At 43.1% G+C, this 18870-nt stretch overlaps 1 protein-coding gene across 8 annotated transcripts in view; it reads right to left on the bottom strand.

Annotated features, from left to right (window-relative positions):
• R3HDM1 (R3H domain containing 1) overlaps window positions 1–18870 on the bottom strand; it is a 277140-nt gene that overhangs the window by 24775 nt on the left and 233495 nt on the right. For all 8 annotated transcript variants that reach the window (XM_082261129.1, XM_082261127.1, XM_082261128.1 and 5 more), the window contains 4 exons: window positions 18149–18272; window positions 11082–11239; window positions 5156–5307; window positions 2308–2408 (listed from right to left, as the gene is read on the bottom strand). In XM_082261129.1, the coding sequence (XP_082117255.1) occupies window positions 2308–2408; window positions 5156–5307; window positions 11082–11239; window positions 18149–18272 (535 nt within the window). The remainder of the gene's footprint in view (window positions 1–2307; window positions 2409–5155; window positions 5308–11081; window positions 11240–18148; window positions 18273–18870) is intronic.

The raw sequence follows: 18870 nt of genomic DNA, 5'->3' as shown, positions 1-18870 counted from the left end.
TATGAAAACTACAAGTTAAAAATAAGACAAAAATTTCAGAGAACAGCAACACAGGTACATGAACTTTTATATTAATCTGGCTAGATACATTTAGCAGGGCAAAGTGCAAATAAGGAATGAACTTCTGCGCCCCTAAAATCCTGCGCCCCTAAAATCATGCGACTTTCAGTGTGACTTTGCATTGAGACTTCAATGCAACTTTCATGTGACTGATGTTTTGCAACATTGGCTTTAGCCAATCATAATACAGTGTGTGGCACAATTCCGTTACCTTCCACTTCCTCGTTTCCTTGTGTTATATGGTGCTTAGCAGTCACTCTGGCTAGATGGACAACTTGCTTTGGGAGTAGGATTTTGAGCTGCAGAGATGGGCTGAGGCACAAGTACACAGCAGACTATAATAGGCTGGGAGTGGAGTATAGGGTTAATAAAATCCTCTGAAGTTGTATCATGTTGCAGCCAAAGTCACATTGATAAGACAGAGACACGACTTCCTTGCAACTTTTTTTTTCCATTTTTGTTTAAAGTTGTAGTTTATGGCATTCAAGTCCCACCAAAGATGCAGAAAAGTAGTGCAGGAACCTTTCCTCCACCCCAAACTCACTCATCTATGTCTTTATGGACCTTGCTTTGTGCACTGGTCCAAATCATTTGGTGGAGGGGGGGATTATGGTGTGGGGTTGTTTTTCAGGGGTTGGGTTTGGCCCCTTAATTCAAGTGAGGGGAACTATTAAGGCGTCAGCATACCAAGACAATTTGAACAATTTCATGCTCCCAACTTTGTGGGAACAGTTTGGGGATGGCCCCTTCCTGTTCGAACATGACTGCGCACCAGTGCACAAAGCAAGGTCCATAAAGACATGGATGAGAGAGAGTTTGGGGTGGAGAAACTTGATTGGCCTGCACAGAGTCCTGAGCTCAACCCAATAGAACACCTTTGGGATGATTTAGAGCAGAGACTGCAAGCCAGGCCTTCTCTCCAACATAAATTCCTGAACTCACAAATGTGCTTCTGGAAGAATTGTCAAAAACATTCCCATAGACACACTCCTAAACCTTGTGGACAGCCTTCCCAGAGGAGTTGAGGCTGTTATAGCTGCAAAGGGTGGGCTAAATCAATATTGAACCCTACGGACTAAAACTGGGATGCCATTAAAGTTCATCTGCGTGTAAACTGTAAAGGCAGGCGTCCCAATACTTTTGACAACACAGTGTATTTCTGTTGGTGTGATTCAACAGTGGAGAGCATACCTATGCTGTATTATGCTTGATGTGATATGACATACTTGGATATTTGTACCTATTGTATAATTGTATGTATAAACCCAATACAACTTTAATGCTAAAGCATTTTGTTATGTGGTGAGCTTACGCTTTATATTTAAAACGATTCGTTTCTTGCAGGCCCACACACTATAAAAACGACATTAAAGCTCAACTTCAGGCAGGAAAAAAAAAAAAAAAAAAGATCCCTTGCATGGGGGGCTGTTCCAGCACTGCAAGGGTTCACAGCTGATTTTGTCTAGGGGAGAGGGGGAAAAATTACTTATCCGATGCTCCACTCCCCCAGCACATGGCACTCCTCGATGGCAGGCAGACCCTCAGCATCCTTTGTGATAAGCTCACAGTGTGCAGTGAAATCAGAGCAAGCCATTTCAGTACAGGAGAGGAGCCGTTACACCTGTGCAAGACTTAAGGGAAGGCTGGAGATCTACTTTAACCCTTTCGCTGCCATGTCCATACATTGTACAGACCTGACGGGGGGGGGGGTTCACACACAATCCGGTGCCTGCAGCCCCCGGACTGTGTGTAAAACTGACAGGCAGACTCCTGCCTTTCAGGTGGATGCATTCGGGCAGCTGCGCTGCCTCCCAATTGCCTCCACATACCCAAAAGACCACCTCCATAACACCAAATTGATACCTAGAGGGGGCTTTTGAAGTGTCGCTTTGAAAAAAATATAGCGTACCGAAGTTGGTCGCCATTTCACCAGTGCACACAAATTTAAGGTTTGATATGTTGGGTATCTCGGTGCAACCTCGTCTTTTATATTTTACCAATTGGGGTAGTTTAATGCATTCGTTTGCCCTCGTGTTTTTTACTGAAATTTTAGACTTTCCCAGACCTTTGCGGTAATATCAAGCGAAAAAATTGGAACTTCCACTATTTTGTTCTCTAGGGTGCCTGCTTTCAGAAAATATAAAATGTTAGGGGGTTTTATGTAATCTTCAGGCCTAAAATTATTTTTTTAAACGTGTGTGCACATAGATCCCACACACAGCAATAATCACACATCTCTTCACGTACCTGCACACGGAGGACCATGCAGTGCTTGAGAACACGGAGAGGTTGCTCTAGGAAAATGCATCTGGTCAGACCCTGGAGGGTGCATATATCCTACCGAGGAGCTGAAAATATACAGATTGATTTGCAATATTATACAACACAGGAACACTCCCACAGCTACGCACAACTACCTCCAATATGTCATACAATCACTGTACTACTGACAAGTTCAAGTGGAACTTTACCCATAACAACTTAATAAAAAATAATGTTCTTTAGCAAGGAACATGCATTCGATATTAACCACTTCTGGACCAGAAGGTATTCCTCAATGACCAGGCCATTTTTTGCGAATCGGCACTGCGTTACTTTAACTGACAATTGCACGACGCTGTACCTAAATAATATCGATGCCCTTTTTTTCCCATAAATAGAGCTTTCTTTTAGTGGTATTTGATCACCGGTGCAATTTTTATTTATTGTGCTATAAACAAAAAAAGAGTGACAATTCTAAAAAAAAAAAAAAAAAAAAAAAAAAAAAATTCCCCAAAAAATAAAAATATATATTTAAAGATCAAAATTTTTCATCCTTTTAGGACAATTTGTATTCTGCTACGTATTTTGATTGGTTTGTGCAAAAGTTATCGTGCCTACAAACTAGGGGAAAGATTTAGGTCATTTCATTTTACTAGTAATGGTGGCGATCAGCCATTTTTAGCGGGACTGCAACATTGCAGCGGACAGATCGGGCCCCTAACTAACATTTTTGACAGTTTTGGGGGGACCAGTGACATTACAACAGTAATCAGTGCTAAAAAAATGCAAGGTTACTAAACTAATGACACTGTCAGGGAAGAGGTTACCCTAGGGATGATCAAAGGGTTAAGTGTGAGCCTAGGGGAGTGTTTTCTAACTGTATGGGGGAGGGACTTGTGCAATCAGCACAGAGACCTGTGATCCTAAATAGGAGGATCACAGGCGCTCGGTATTCATTCCATAGAGAACAACGGTCTGCTGTGTTTACAACAGCAGACCGTCGTTCTCTCTCCCCGTGGAGCGATAGCAAGTGCCCGGCCCCATGGATCGGCTTTCCCACCTTCCTAATGGGGGCGGGGGCGCGCCCCCAGGAACTGGTACGGGGGTTCACGCAGCCGAGCCAGCCTGCCATAGTATATCTGCGGCGGGCAGTCGGAAAATGGTTAATAATTATGCTACCAAAATAGTGTGTGCTGTAAATTGCCTCCAGCACTGCTCTTGTTGCTTCCTGCTGGAGGCTGCCATTTTGCTGAAGCCCAGAGCCCCAGCTGTAAATTATAAAGCAGAACTAAACCTATTGATTTACCAGTTTCCAAAAACAGTTTGATTTGCTTGTGTCCTCAACCAAACTGTCAAACCATCCAATGGCTGGTGTCCGAACTAATAACGTGCAGCACCATGGCAGTTGCAGTTCAAACAGAAGCAGCTTTGTTGGCTGTTAAGGATAGGAGGGTTTAATTCGGCTTTAAGGCTGTCCGCAGATCGGCCTCTACAAACTCAGCAATGCCTAAAAATGAAGAGCAACTGAGCATGTGCAGAGCAGAGTGAGACAGTGTATTACTGGATTTTAAAAACAGTATAGGCCCTTATTTTTAATGTTTTACATCACTATAAATGCAAAAGGGGCCAACCTGAAGTAATCTAGCAGGACTTAAAATTGGATGTAAACCCTCACATATACCCAGTGAAATGAACAGCCTCATATGATACACAGAGATGAAAGAAATCTCCCTATATACGTTTATTTTTATATCTGTTGTCCTCAGCACTTTAGAAAGTGTACAAATTCTAACTTAATGTTCTTCCAGTTCCAGCACTGGGTGTGGAGTCTTGGCATACACTGTGTAACCACTGATAGGAGGAAAGGCACACAACCGCCCCCCCCCCCTCCCCCATTCCACATAGGCAGAGGAAGGAAGAAACATGCAGAGCTGTGCTATGAATAGAGCAGCTCTCTGCAAATCTATCTGTATGCACCCACCCAGACACAAATATCCCGCTGCTTTTATCTCCTGTGTCGGAGAACTTTTTAGAAGTTATTATGCTGATAACAGAGCAGCATAAATATTCATGAATAGGGTTTACATCCACTTTACTTTTCTGCCTAAGTTCCACTTTAACAAATTACATTTATTTTTTTTTTATAAATCAGAAAATTTGAGTTTATCATCACACTTCTTAAATCATAACAGAAAGGAACACATAACAGAGCAAATAACTTATATAAATAGAAGCATGAAAGAAAATCGGTCAGTCTGCATGTTGTATTAAAAGGAAAGAGTCCAGCATACATGGCATGAAACATTTGGTGCAGCATATACATCGGTGTCCTGCAATCAACAGCATTATCTGAAAGCATCCTCCACATAGAACAAATACGGTCATGTTTTATATGACAATAAACCAAAGCTACCAACAATATTAAAGGGTTAGTTCACCTTTACCAAAAAACTGCCTATGCAGGTAAGGAGTGCCTGTAGATAAAAAAAAGAAAAAAAAAAAAAAAAAACTGTCCAGCTTTAAAGCGGATCTTAAATGCATCTGAGCACCACAAAACCAAAAACACTATTTACATAATTTTTAATTTATTTAAACCAAACCCCTCTCCTCCATCCTGGTCTCCCAGCTTTATTTTATTGAGAAATCTTAAAAACTTTGAAAAACATCCCCAGGACAAATTATTTGCTTACTTTGGTCAAAGCTGTTTTTTTTTTTTTTGTTATTTTTATCTACAAGCGCTCCTTACCTGCATAGGCAGGTTTTGGTTCAGGTGAACTATGTCTTTTATTTGTGTATTGTGTCATTATTTCCCACATCCTGGAATCACATTTACCTCAAGTTATTTTGTTGCCCTGGTGAAATAACGCTGTAATAGACTGGCATCCCTGCGGTTGGTAAGGGCCCTTGGTTGGACTGGTTAGGGATGAGCACCTGTTGGTGATATGGCTGTTGGGGTACAGACTGGGAGCCTTGCCGAACTGGAACCTGGGAAAAAAATAAATAAAATAGAAAACAAACATAGGTCAACCACAATGGTCAAGGCAAAGAGAGGCCTGCATCACTACAACCAGAGGGTATCATTCCCAGCTGCGGGTTTTTGTTTGGTCTAATAAATGAAAAGAAATCAGTTTAAAATTATCACTGAACCAACCTCAGATTTCCTCCAATCCAAAATATCACAATCAGGATAAGGCCCCTTTCACATGATTGGACCCATCAGGTCCGCCTGTCCATTTTTCAGGCGGACCTAATGGGGCCACCCATTCTACACGATGGAGAGGCGGAGGTCAGCAGAGATGCGTCCACTGACACCCATCTGTCATCCGATCCAACAAGATCCGCTTAAAACAGTGATCGTGATGCATTCGCCATCAGTCCAATGGGTCAAATCGGATGAAAACAGACGGGCTGTCCGTTTTCATCCAATCTCCCCATAGAGGAGAACGGGACCCTGACAGGTCCGTCTCTGCACAGTGAGCAGAGTTGAACCGGTCATCCGCCTGCTCAGTGGGGATCAACAGAGTGATCCCCGCTGAGCAAGTGGAGACCGCCTCATTAGAGAGGGGCTGAGGGTAAAGGGAACATCACCCATTGTCAGCAGTAGGTTAGCGGGTACTACTTTTCCAACCCATTGCCATAACCAAGCTAATACCCTTCTACAGATTTTAGGATTTTTCTAAAGCAAAGCTGGAGATGTACAAACAAGTTTATTAGCACTCTGCACTCCTGTGCTTTGTTCTTCAGCAAATGTAGGAAATGTACAACAGTATGCTTCTCACCGATGGGTCTTACTGTATGTACAATAGTGATCATATAGGTTAGTTCTTGAAAATCTTATACCTACCCAAGTAGATTTTACATTGGCAGCCCTTTTGTAAGCTCCTCCCCCAGAAAAGGTCTCAATCACATGGCTGTTTAGTCGCCTACAGAAGTTTCCAGCGGCAAGAATCAGGGGATTTTTGTTGCTGGAATTACATGAGAATAGCAGCAGCCGCTCAGCCTATACAAAACCATGACAGGTTGACAGCATTCATCGTTGTTCACATGTAGCCACACACCATGGGGTTACCTGTTAGGGATAGAGAGAGTCGAACCTGGATGCAGTCCAGATAGATAACTGCTGGTGTGCGGCTATATGCGAACAGCAGGGCCCGCTGTCACCCTGTTATTAGTTCATATAGGCTGAGCGGCCTCCGCTATTCGCATACACCTGTGATTCCAACCGCAAGAATCTGCTGATTCTTGTCACTGGAATCCAGTTTATGCGGGTAAACAGTCGAGTGAGACCTTAGTTTTCAAAACTATTGCCTCTCCCATCCAACCACTCTCTGCAAAGTACAGAGCACAGCACAGGTTTGCCTCTGTTCACTTCCCACACTGGTCTGTTTGAGCTCAGCTAATTTTGCCCGGGCTAAACGCTGTATCGTTCTTCCTCTGTATTCAAGGAATTGTGTGCTTGTAGTTCTGCAGAGGGCTGCGAGTGACAGCTTGGTCAGTGCGCTGTGGCAGCTGAGCATTAAATCCCACTTCTTGCCGCTGTACACATGCGTTGCCCCATCGCCAGGAGGTTAAGGCTTAACTCTAGGAAATCTAAAAATTACCTAATTGTCTGGACCACATCCAAGGCATGCAATGCAATTTCCTTCAGATGTTTAGGCTTGGGACACAGAAGGCAACACAATGTCTTCATTCAAATGAAAATCAGAGACAACCTTTACGAGGAATGACATGCAGGGGCGAAGAACCACCTTATCTCCGTGAATCACTAAGTAAGGTGGACGACAGGATAATGTCGCCAATTCAGACACCCTGCATGCAGAGGTGATGGCCACAAAAAATGCCATCATCTGAGACAGCTAAGCAAGGGAATCTCATGAAGATTCTCAAAAAGGAGGCCTCTGGAGGACAGAAAGCACCAAAATTGAGATCCCAAGGCGGCAACGGAGACCGCACTGGGAGGAACCAAATGTGGGCCACCCTGAAGAAAGGTACACACCAGGGAGTGTTTGGCCAAGGATTGTTGGAAGAAGACTGCCAAGGCCAGCACCTGGCACTTGATGGTACTCAAGGCCAATTTCTATTTAACCCCCCATTGAAGAAAGTTCAAAATCCAAGCCACAGAGAAGGAGCGAGGATGAATTTCTAGAGACTCACACCACGCAATGCAAGTCTTCCGCGTACGGTGGTAGATCTTCCTAGAGGTAGATTTCCTAGCTTTTAAAAAGCATTGGAATCACTGACTCAGATAAACCTCAATCCATCAGCACCTAGCATTTAACAGCCAAGCCGTCAAAGCCAGTGACTGTAAAGCAGGAAAGAAAATTGGTCCTTGGGACAGCAGATCCTCCCTGGGAGGAAGCTTCCAGGGAATGTCGGCAACCAGCCACACCAGATCGGCGAACCAAGCCCGGCGAGGCAAGTCCGAAACCACTAAGATGACCGCAATCCCTTCTGCCTCGAACCTGCGTAGAAGTCTTGGCAGAAGCTTGAGAGGAGGGAAGGCGTAAATACGACGATACTGACCCCACTGGGCCACCAGCGCTTCTGTGGCATATGGCAGAGGATCCTGTGCCTGAGCCACAAACCTCTGCACCTTTCTGTTGAGCTGAGACGCTTAACAGATTCACCTTGGGGATGCCCCACTGGAGACAACTTATGAAACACCTCCGGATTAAAGGACCACTCCCCCTGGTCCAACGCCTGCTGACTGAGGTAAACCTCCTGCCAGTTTTCCACCCCGGCAATGTACACAGTGGAGAGGTTCTGCCCACCTTAGAATGCTGGCTACCTCCCGAGCCGCCAGGACACACTTATTTTGCCCCCTGGGTGATTGACATAAGCCACAGCAGTGGCATTGTCCGAATGAATGCGCACTGGACATCCCTTAGGATGATCCGTCCAATGGTCCAGGCACAGTCTGATCGCTCGGAGTTCCAGGACATTGATCTGGAGTCTGGATTCTTCCAGTGTCCAGATCCTCAGAGCAGAATTCTTGCGGAGGATGCCTCCCCAGCCGGACAGGCTGGTGTCCGTGGTGATCACTGTCCAATACAAGGGGAGGAAGGATTTGCCCAGCCAAAGCGACAGAGAACTAAGCCACCAGACCAGGGACTCCTTTGTTCCCCCAGCTCAGCCGGATCTGATTGTCCAGAGACTGCAGAGTCTTGTCCCACTTGGTCAGAATCTCCCTTTGCAGAGACCTTGTATTGAACTGTGCAAACGGAAGCGCCTAAAAGGTAGACCCAATCAGGCCCAGCACTGCATGCAAGTCCGTAAAAATGATCATCTGCTGGACAGCAGGGGTTCTTGCTCCACGAGGATTGGACATTGAGGTAGATGTCAACTGTTTTATCAGTGATAGATAAAGATGGTTTTGATTTTTCCTTTTTATTCTCAAAGGGGATTTTTTAATGAGTTCTTTTATTTGTATATATATATTTTTTCCTTATGGTATGGTTTTTTTGTTTATGTTTTTTTATTTATTTTTTTTCTTTATTTCTGTATTATATATATTTGGATTTACTTGTATTTATTGATCTATTTAATGGTATAGATGGGGTAACTTTGTTGTGTGTATGAGTTGGCTGCAGCGTTTCTGTTGCGCGGAAGCTCCGCTTAGACTTACTTTACTTTTATTGTGAATTTTGAACCCCATCCAGCTCTGTTCTATGAGTATACTGTAGCGGATGTTGTTGTTTTGCTGCCTGGGGCCACGTAGTATTCCCACCCCATCGCGGGAAATCACTGTATAAAGTGGCCAGTTGCTTGCTTAGCTCCACCCCTACTGAGGAAGTTGAGCGTCCTATGATGGATGACACAACGCGTATAGGGGGCGGAGACTTCAGGAGCAACCAGGAACTCGGGAGCCAGCTCCGTGTGAGCGGTGAGACAAGCGTCTATAGTCTGCACTGCTTTGAAGTGCCAACCCCTGTAAGTTCATAAATGCTAATTCCCAATAAAGAGTTCTTTTAAACGGAGAGCACTAGATCTCTTTTGCCTCTCTTTTATATGTCATACCGGACCAATGCTGAGAGTGACTTGAAGCAAATATCAAATTTAATCCATTGAGCAACTCCTATGAAATCAGTCTGGAAGAGAGAGATCTTTAACCCTTAGAGGAACTGCTCATTTGACCTAGTGGTAAAACACAGGTCAGAGTTCCAGGTGAGAGAGACCATCTTTTGGGTGGTGGTGGTGGCGGAAGCACTAGCACTCTCAAGCACTTTCTTCAACATGTTTTTGCAAAGGGCAAAAAGAAGCTTTATATGGACTGAATTTTTGGATATTGCTTTTGCACCCCATGAATGCTTATATGCACCATGTGATTTACTTTGTCACATTGTTACTTTATAATTTGTCTCAAGCACTTTACTTTGTTAATTTGCACTTGCTTTTTTGCACTTTTGTGCACTGAGTCACCCTTTATACAGATTTCCAAGCACCTTAGCCAGCTAGTATATACTTTGGCATTTGATGCTTAGTATTTTTTAGCGCTGTACCTTATTTTTGATTACTATTTTTTTTTACTTTGCAGTGGTAAGCAAAGTTGGTATAGCTGCTGTTTTGCACACATTTATATTGAATAATTTACAACTTTTTTCACATTGGCCTGCAGACCAGCATTTAAGCTAAAAGACACACCGAAAGAAGACTGCTGAAACAGAGAGCTGAGCCACTAGGGGAGCCGCATCCAAAGAGGCATCACAGATAAACTGCAGACCTATACCAGCTGGTTCCCCAGTTCAGAAAAGGCGGGTGGGGGGGGGCAGTTCTCCCTCTAGGTCACGGCGTAAAAGCTTAGCTCACTCTGTCAGTTTGCGACGCCAGAGCAATGATGAATACTGGCCTCAGTGCCAAACCAGCCAGAGTGTACATATTGCAGTCTACAGCCTCCGCCTTCCTGTCAGCCAGATCCTTAAAGGCTGGGGACTCTTCAACCGGAATCATGGTTGCCTTGTTCAAACTGGACAAACTGGAGGGTCCACCACTGGTGAAACAGTCCACTTCTTAATAAGGAAGCAACCATTGTGGACAGCGCTATCCGGATATAGGTGATGTAAATAAAGCCTCCAAGGCATGAAAAGCCAGTGAAAGGTGGTGCTGGAGATGGAGCTGGGTCAATATCTGCTAAGTCCGGTGGATGGGATGGAAAAGGCCTCTGTGGCATGCTGTCATACCGCTGAGTAAAAGTAACAGGCGTTCAGGAGCCGGGCCTGCCGGTGCTCCTACGTGACGTCACTGCAACCAGAAACTCATAAGCGGAAGTGCCAATAACAGGATGCAGGAAGTCGTTGTGACCAGCCTTAGATGTTGATGTCCCCACCAGGGACATCAGAGTGCAGCAGAGCCACCATGAGATTGTATAAGTTATATGGTTGGCAAGGGGTTAAAAACATTATGAAAATGTCAATTAAAAGAATAAAAAAAAAAAAAAAAAAAGGGGGACGTATATACCTTTCACAGTCTGTTGAACCTTTGGGGTATTTGCGTTGAATGTTCTTACGCCTGAGGTCATCTTCAGTAAGGACAGAGGATCATTTCTCATTTTGCTTTCCAGATTTAATGCCACCCCCCGACATATACACATTATCTTGGCAGATAAAATTATGCATCATACGCTACCCAGATGACAGAATCTCCTTAGAAGGTACTAGTGACACAGCCGTGTTACATAGGGTGCCGCTGTAAGGCCAGGGCTACGTCACTAGCGGTGGTACGTTTGCAGATCACCTAATTGCTAAGAACCTAGTTCATAATACCTGGTAAGAGGGCACTGAGGAGTACTGCACCATCACACCCTGAATAGGATTGGCTAGACTGCCAGGCTGGCCACTAACCAAAGTCTGATTCTGAGGCTGCTGGACATTCACCATACCCTGGTAGTTTGGTTGCTGGCTGGGCATTACAGTCGTGTAACCTGAAAGAAAAAAATAGAGTACTTAAAAGGGATCATTACACACTGTGAAGATAACTTTATATTAGGACCCAAAATTTAGGAATCACTAGGAGTAAGTGACTCTGTTGAAGCACACTGGGCATCATGCAAGGGCATAGATAAAACCTGATTGGTTACTATGAGCAAAAAGCAGCCCTTCAGACATTTTCATAAGCAGTCCCTAATGCCACTTGTGCCAATGATGTCACCAATCTTTATTAAAAAAGGACAAAATTAATTTTAATAAATTGCAGTTCAGTTTACAAAAATCTATTGTGACCACGCTGTAAAGAACAAAAATTCAACTTTTCTATGAGAAAAGAAAAAAAAAAAAGTCATGGAAAAAAAAACCAAGCCTATGAAGACTGTTACCAACTTTTGGAATAACCATTATAAATATATTTTTCTGACAAGCATCCAAAAGATCCATTTCAACATTGAGGGCTGAAGATCAATTTTTTTTTTTTTTTTCTTTAGCCACCCCCAGTCGGGATTGTCCTTGACCCAGCAGTGGGAGGCAGTGACTATAAAGACATTTGTATTGTGCAGAATAAGGGAAGAGTGTTCACTTAAATTTAATTCTCAGTCTGCAAATTCAACAAGAACAAATACACCCCGCTGCGTTTCAATAAAGGCACAGACATCAAGTGCTGCTCCCTCGCTCAGCGGTAACATGGAAGGGGAGCCGAGATGAATCCTGCAAAGCCGGCGCACTGTTTAATTTACATATATAAAAAAAAAAACTCCGCAAAATGGAGGCTCTCCCTTTTCCTGCCAGCTACCATACATTTACTGTCACACTGAAAAGCCTTTATCCTCCCATCATTAGACATCAACTTAAAAAGTGACATACGCACCAAGCCACCCTTGGGCTGCAGTCTGCACTAATCTTTGGGGGTGACAATTTAATCTTCATGCAAAAAAATAAATAAATAAATAAATAATAATATATTGTTTTTTTTTTTAAACCTTTCCCAATGTGTATTTTAACACCAAATTGGCTTGTCACAAAGCTTTCAAAAAGGAAAATTCGACTTTTATCTACCTCCAACTTGTCTTATGAAAGTCGCTCAAACCTCATATCAGCTTTAGCATATTAAAGCGGTATTAAACCCCAAAGCAAACATTATATTGCAGATTTACAATTCTTAGATGCGACAGTTCCATTCGCTTTTTTAGGCTTTCATCTAGTGATCCTGCCAGTAAGTCTGCTACTTCTACAGAACAGCTTGTTCTGTTGAAAAACAGTTACAGGGTTTAGATCAGGGGTCTTCAAACTATGGCCCTCCAGTTGTTCAGGAACTACAATTCCCATAATGCCTAGTCATGTCTGTGAATGTCAGAGTTTTACAATGCCTCATGGAACGTGTAGTTCCGCAACAGCTGGAGGGCCATAGTTTGAGGATCCCTGGTTTAGACAAACCATTTACTTCTGACAGGGGTGCATACAATGATCAGCTTTGTTTAATGTAAAAACCAGGTGCCCAACCTGTGGCCTTTTGGTATAGGATGTGAAGCCCTTGGACCTCAGCAGTCTGTAGTGGGAACACGTATTAGGGTAGTAGTATTGTTCTCTACTATCCTCATGTAACATGTTCCCAGTTTCCTATTGTTTTCTGCAGTGTATCCCCAGTATACAATGTATCCTTTCCACACTCTCTGACCCTCATTTCCTCTAGTAGGTCTGCAGTCTCTGACAGTCCTCTCAACCATTACATATATTGAACATTATGTGGGGACCTATGGTAATATAAGGGACCACATTTAAGGCCTCCTTTAGCTCATAAGTCGACAGCCACTGATGTAAAACCTTTATCCTAAAAAGGAAAAAAACTTGCTGTAACGGCTTGTGTTTGGCTTCAATTTGTTAGTGTATCTAAATCTATTAGTACATCTAATGTTTCTCCCCCCCCCCCCCCCTGAGGTTACCAATGCTGCTGTCCAAAGTTTCCTGCTGTCCTCCTCCATCTACAGTGGGGGAGCTCTAATACAGGAGGTGTGTTACTGGCCATATTAGCAGGAAAGGATGCTCCTCGGACCTCGTTGGTCTCTTTCTAGTTTTGCAACACAGATAATGGACAATTGGGCTATGATGCTATGTATTATTACTGTTTCTGTATATTTGGCATACCATTAAATACATTTAGAGCTGGTTCACATTAGCGCGACTTGTCAGCCTGACAAGTCGCGCTCCCTTGCGGTCCATTGACCACTACAGGACCCGTTCGAATAGGAGCGACACATGTCGCTCCGACTTAGAAAAAGGGTCCTGTACTATTTCGGGGCGACTTGCATAGACTTCCATTATGTGAAGTCCCTGCAAGTCGCTCCGAAGTCGTGGTGCAATGTAATGCACAAATCGCCCCCGAAGTAGTAAGGAGTAGTGTCGCCTCAGTGTGAACCGACTCTAAAAAAATAAATATTGCCAAGAGAAACAGAGGGGAAAAAAAGCCTAAAAAAAGAAAGCTAAGGCAGCCAGCCACCACATCTAATGATTGGTAAACTCAAAATCAAAAATGTAGTATATTGTAGCTTAATACTGCTTTAGTGTCATTTCAAAAGTAGCTTTAATATTTTAAAACCTTCAGGCATTTATTAAAATACTTGTTGATCCGACGATGAAGAAGATTCCTTCCTGCCCATGGGGTGACAACTAGTTAACCTAATGGGGGGACAAGGGACTATGCTGCCACACATAGTACAGGCATATTCCACCATGGTCACCATTAGTAAGCCGGTCCAAAGCAATGATGTGCAGCCAGAAAGTGGCTAAACGAGGCAGGAGAGGATCAGCAGCACCAAGACGCATAAAAAAAAAAAAAAAGGAAAGGTTTATGCAACAATGAGCTTAAGCAAACCACATTTATTTACGGTTAGAAGAAATGTATGGTTTACGGTTCTATTTGGGAGGTTCACCCTAAGGCTCGGTTCACACCTATGCGTTTTTTGGTGCTTTTTGCAGAAACGCACTACGGTTCATTAAACATGACTTCCTACGGGACACGTTCACATTATGCTTTTTTCAGCCGCTGCAATTTGGGAAAGGGTTAGGGACTTTAACCACTTGACCTTCGGAAGGTTTTTCCACCACCCCCAATGACCAGGCCATTTTTTTTGCGATATGGCACCAAGTTACTTTTCCTGACAATTGCGTGGTCATGCAACACTGTACCCAATAAAAATGTATGCCCCCCCCACAAATAGAGCTTTCAGTCGGCTAATGCCACGGCCGTGGCTTGTGTCAATCACCAAGGGGGCTCTGGAGGTAGCCGGCATTCTAAGGTGGCCAGAACGGTTCACCCAGTACCATGATCCCCCATGGCGTATCAAAGCTAGCACCGGGGCTAACACTTTTGTGAAGACCCGAGGAGCAGATGTAAGACCAAAGGGTAACGCCACAAACTGATAATGCTCCTCCCCCACAGCAAAAAGCAAAAAAAATGCTGGTGACTGGCACATATTGAAAAGAAAGGCATCCTTGATACTGATAGAGGCGAGGAAATTCCCCTGACACAGGGATGCCACCACGGTTCGAATGGATTCCATTCTGAACTTCTGTAACTGCACAAAGCAGTTTAGCGCCTTGAGGTCCAGGGTTGGACGCACTTTTTCATCCCAGCAAGTAAATAGGTCCTTAATCCTGAATAGGCAGAAAAACAAAAACTGAGTGGCTATAACAGAGAGAGGGAGTATACCCCCCTGGGACTGCCCACGGGTGTCGCCAGGAAGAAAAAAAACAGCACATTGCTGCTGTCAGAAGAGAGCCCTGTGTTTACCTACACAGGCTCTCTTTGTGCCAGCGACCAATCAGTGCTGGGCACCCGCTGATTGGTTAGTGCTGCAGCCATATGCAGCACAATAGGGGCAGGGGAGGGCTGCACGCAGATCAGGTACTAGGTACATGATCCAGCCCAGAGCAGCCGCCCTGCCGCACTATATCTACGCTGGGCAGTCCTCAAGCAGTTAAAACTGAAAAATTTTACTTTTTTGGTTCAATAGACTTTAAAAAAAGCACTACATGCTTTTCTGCAGCAATTTCATTAATCTGCTCAACAAAAAATTGCCCAGGAAAAAAAAAAAAAAAACGCAAAATGCGTGTGCAAAATGTCCTGCAAAAAGCACTGCAGAAACAGATAAAAAGCAAACTGCATAGGTGTGAACCAACATACATTAGGGAGCCACAATGCGATGGGGTTATTATAAGTACCTGTGAGTTCATGGGATCCACATTTTGTGCTATTTTATGATAAATCGGCAGGAACATTTTACCTAACATTTTCAGTGCTCACTTTTGCAGTTAGATGTAATAGAATATTTTAATGAAAAGTTCCCTGAAGGTGTTGAACTTTTGCTTTAAAGCTGAACTCCAGTTAAACAGCTTAACACACAGATGAAATACATATAAAGGAGTAGTTTTACCTGCCAAATGATTTGTATTTGTTTATCCAGTCCGGAGATTGGCACAGCTCTTCCACACAACACAGCATTGTCTGGCAGGACAGGAAACTTTTCTCTGGTACAGGGTTAGTGAACCTGTGACCAGGTCACGCACTTTTATTATTAGAAGTTAAATATTCTGATCAAGCAGTAGAAACACTTTCAAACGAGACTTCCTCTATCTCTGCATCTATACGCATTGTGAAGAAATTCATTCTTAAATTTCACAACACAGACATTGAAATCTTATCTTTTGTCGATGAGAAAAGATCTTTGCAGCCCGATAGATCTCTAGTGGAAAAATACAGCAGGTGCTAGAAACTATAAAAAAAAACCTGACCAGATTCTTTGTTGAGCTCTGTTGAGAATGTATAACTTAACATTAAAAGCGACTAGAGAGTTTGTGGTCACGGTTTAAGAATATGTAGTTTAACATCCATAGTCTGGGCCCAGGGTTACATTAAGTAACATTTACAGGCCTTGCCCCTGAACCACCCTATCACTGGACAGTAAAACAAAAGAGCCTCTTAGAGAGTCAGAGTATCTCAGAAGTAAAGATGGGAAGAGGTTCATCAAGTTGTGAAAAGCTTTGTCTAAAAACTGTCGACCAATTTCAGACAAATGTTCCTCAACATAAAATTGCAAAGACTCTAAACATATCATCACCTAAAGTACGGAATACCAAAAGATTACGAGAATCTGGAGAGATCTCAGACAAGGCCGAAATGCAATATTGGATGCCCGTGATCTTTCAGGCCCTCGGACAGCACTGCATTAACACAGGCATGATTGTGTCGTGGACATCACTGCAAGGGCTCGGGAATTCTTCCATAAATTACTCTGTGGACACAGTTTGCCGTGCCATCCACAAATGCAAGGTACAGCTCTATCATGCTCTGGGCCATAGCTCATTTAAAATGGTCTGTTGCAAAGCTAAAAACGGTTCTGCGGCCAGACGAATCAAAATTTGACATTCTTGTGGGCAACCATGGATGCAGTGTCCTCCTGACTAAAGGGGAATGGGACCTTTAGAACTCAGTTCAAAAATCTGCATTTCTGATGGTATTGGGGGGGGACGCATTAGTGCATTTGGAATGGGCAACTTGAACATCTGTATTGGCACCATCAATTCTGAAAAATACATCCAGGTTTTAGAGAAAAAAATGCTCAGGTAAGAATGGGACAACATTCCTCACCCCAAACTCCAGCAACTGGTCTCCTCAGTTCCCAGACATTTACAGAGTGTCAATAAAAGACTGGAGGTTGCCACAATGTGGTAAACAAAGCCCTGTCTGAACTTTTTGGGATTTGGGGTTGTACTTTGCAAGCATTTTGTTGCTATTGTTCCAACTTTGAGACATGTTGCTTCCATCAATTTCAAAATTGCCTCATTTAATTCGTAAAATGGTACATTTTCTCAGTTTAAAAATTTGCTATGTTTTCCATTTTCTATTGGGAATAAAATATGGTTTTATGAGATTTTGCAAATCATTGCATTCTGTTTTGACGTAGACTTGCACAGTGTCACCTTTTTTGAAATTTGGGTTGTAAAAACTAAAACTAAAAATAAATAATACATAGCTGCATCAGTATGTCTCTAATATCTACCTGGAGTCCAGCCTTAAAGTCTTAACACAGGTGCAAGTTATCTCTTAACAGTCACTTCTAAGGTTCAGTTGACAGTATGCTACTTTACTGTGTGCTAGTATTGTGCTTAGAAGTCCCTTCAGTAAAGAAATTGGCCAAGGGTTTCATTCTCATCAGGAAAGAGATGGGTACGGAGTTGTAAATTCTTCCTGTGACAGTGAAGGATCCCTCTTAGTGACCAAAAACCTGGTTTCTGACCAAATCGTCTATTGTGTGGGTACTTTGAAAAAGCTTTGCCATGTTTTGGCCCCACCACAAAGGCAGAGACAGCTGTGAACAGTGCTGTGCAAAATTTAACCTGGGGGGACACAGTGAATACAAAGATCCAAAGTAGACCATGTAATAGCCTAAATAAATAAATCCAGGCCTCCTATTTACAAATTGATGAATACTTGTAGTTACCCAATCAAATAACACATCCTGTTGGGTGTAACGGTTTGTCTTATTTTTATTTGAACCATGCAATGGAAAAAAAAGGAAAAAAAAAAAAAGACTTCTCCAAGCATTTAGCGGTGACACCAAAGTTTAATTCGGCATAACTGCAAAACCTAAAACCTTGAGACTTGCCAAACTGTAAAGGCATCAAAGAAAGCATGTCAAACAATACACTATTACATGTTTTTTTTTTCCAAACACTGGCAATTCAGGAAGAGCAGAAAGTGGCTGGAAAAGAGACCGGTTCACTGTGAGAAACGTAACCCCTCTCAGACAGCGCCCCGGACCCGGGTCCCGCCGCTCAAGGTCACTCGGGTCATCAGCTGAAGAGAAGAAAACAAAAGAAAAAAAGGAGCTCCGGAAGACACCAACCTGTTTGGTGGGCGGCTTGTGGCAGTGTTTGGTTTGGTTGGGAATTGAACTGGACAGATGTTACTGGTCGATATTGTTGGTTTGAGTGAGAAAATTGATTTGGAGTACAGTAGCAGGTCTGGATCTGTAAAAGATAAAGAAGAGAGGAAGGGAAGACATTATGGCTCATTTCACAAGAAGCTTGAGAATATAAAGAAAAGGCTAAAAAGTGCATAATAATCAGAAAATTGGTTTTAGATGGTACAGGTTTCTTTGAAATATGCTATCTGTGGAACCCTAGTGGATCTCCGGGGGTTACTAGGAGTTCCTAGAGCTGTGGCTGATGGATCTCCCATTTATTGGTGCTAGCATAATCCAGGGGCCAAAACCATGTGGCAGTACCAGCTCAATAACTTCAAAAATCTTTTAAACTGTCTGTAAGCGGGTCATCGTTCCCATTGACGAATTCACTAGTTTTAGCAGGACCTGAAAGTTTTTTCAAGGGTTCCTCTTTTAAAGGAAAAAAAAAAAAAAGGCAGCAGAAGATGACAAAGTGTGTAAAGACAAGGTTTTCATATTGGTTATGGATAGGGAGGATGCTTGCCAGGTTTTTTTTGCCATCCTTGGCTTTGCTAGTGAGATTTTCTTTTGTACCAGTGATAGCAGTTTTAGAAGATATACGTGAGAAATTCTAGAACCGGGTTCAAGACCTAAATCTGAACGAGGTTCTAGCCTTTCCCTAA

Source organism: Pelophylax lessonae (genome assembly GCF_965119305.1).
Source record: "Pelophylax lessonae genome assembly, chromosome: 6".
In the NCBI taxonomy this organism is placed as follows: domain Eukaryota; kingdom Metazoa; phylum Chordata; class Amphibia; order Anura; family Ranidae; genus Pelophylax; species Pelophylax lessonae.
This window is presented reverse-complemented; position numbering and strand designations above follow the sequence as displayed.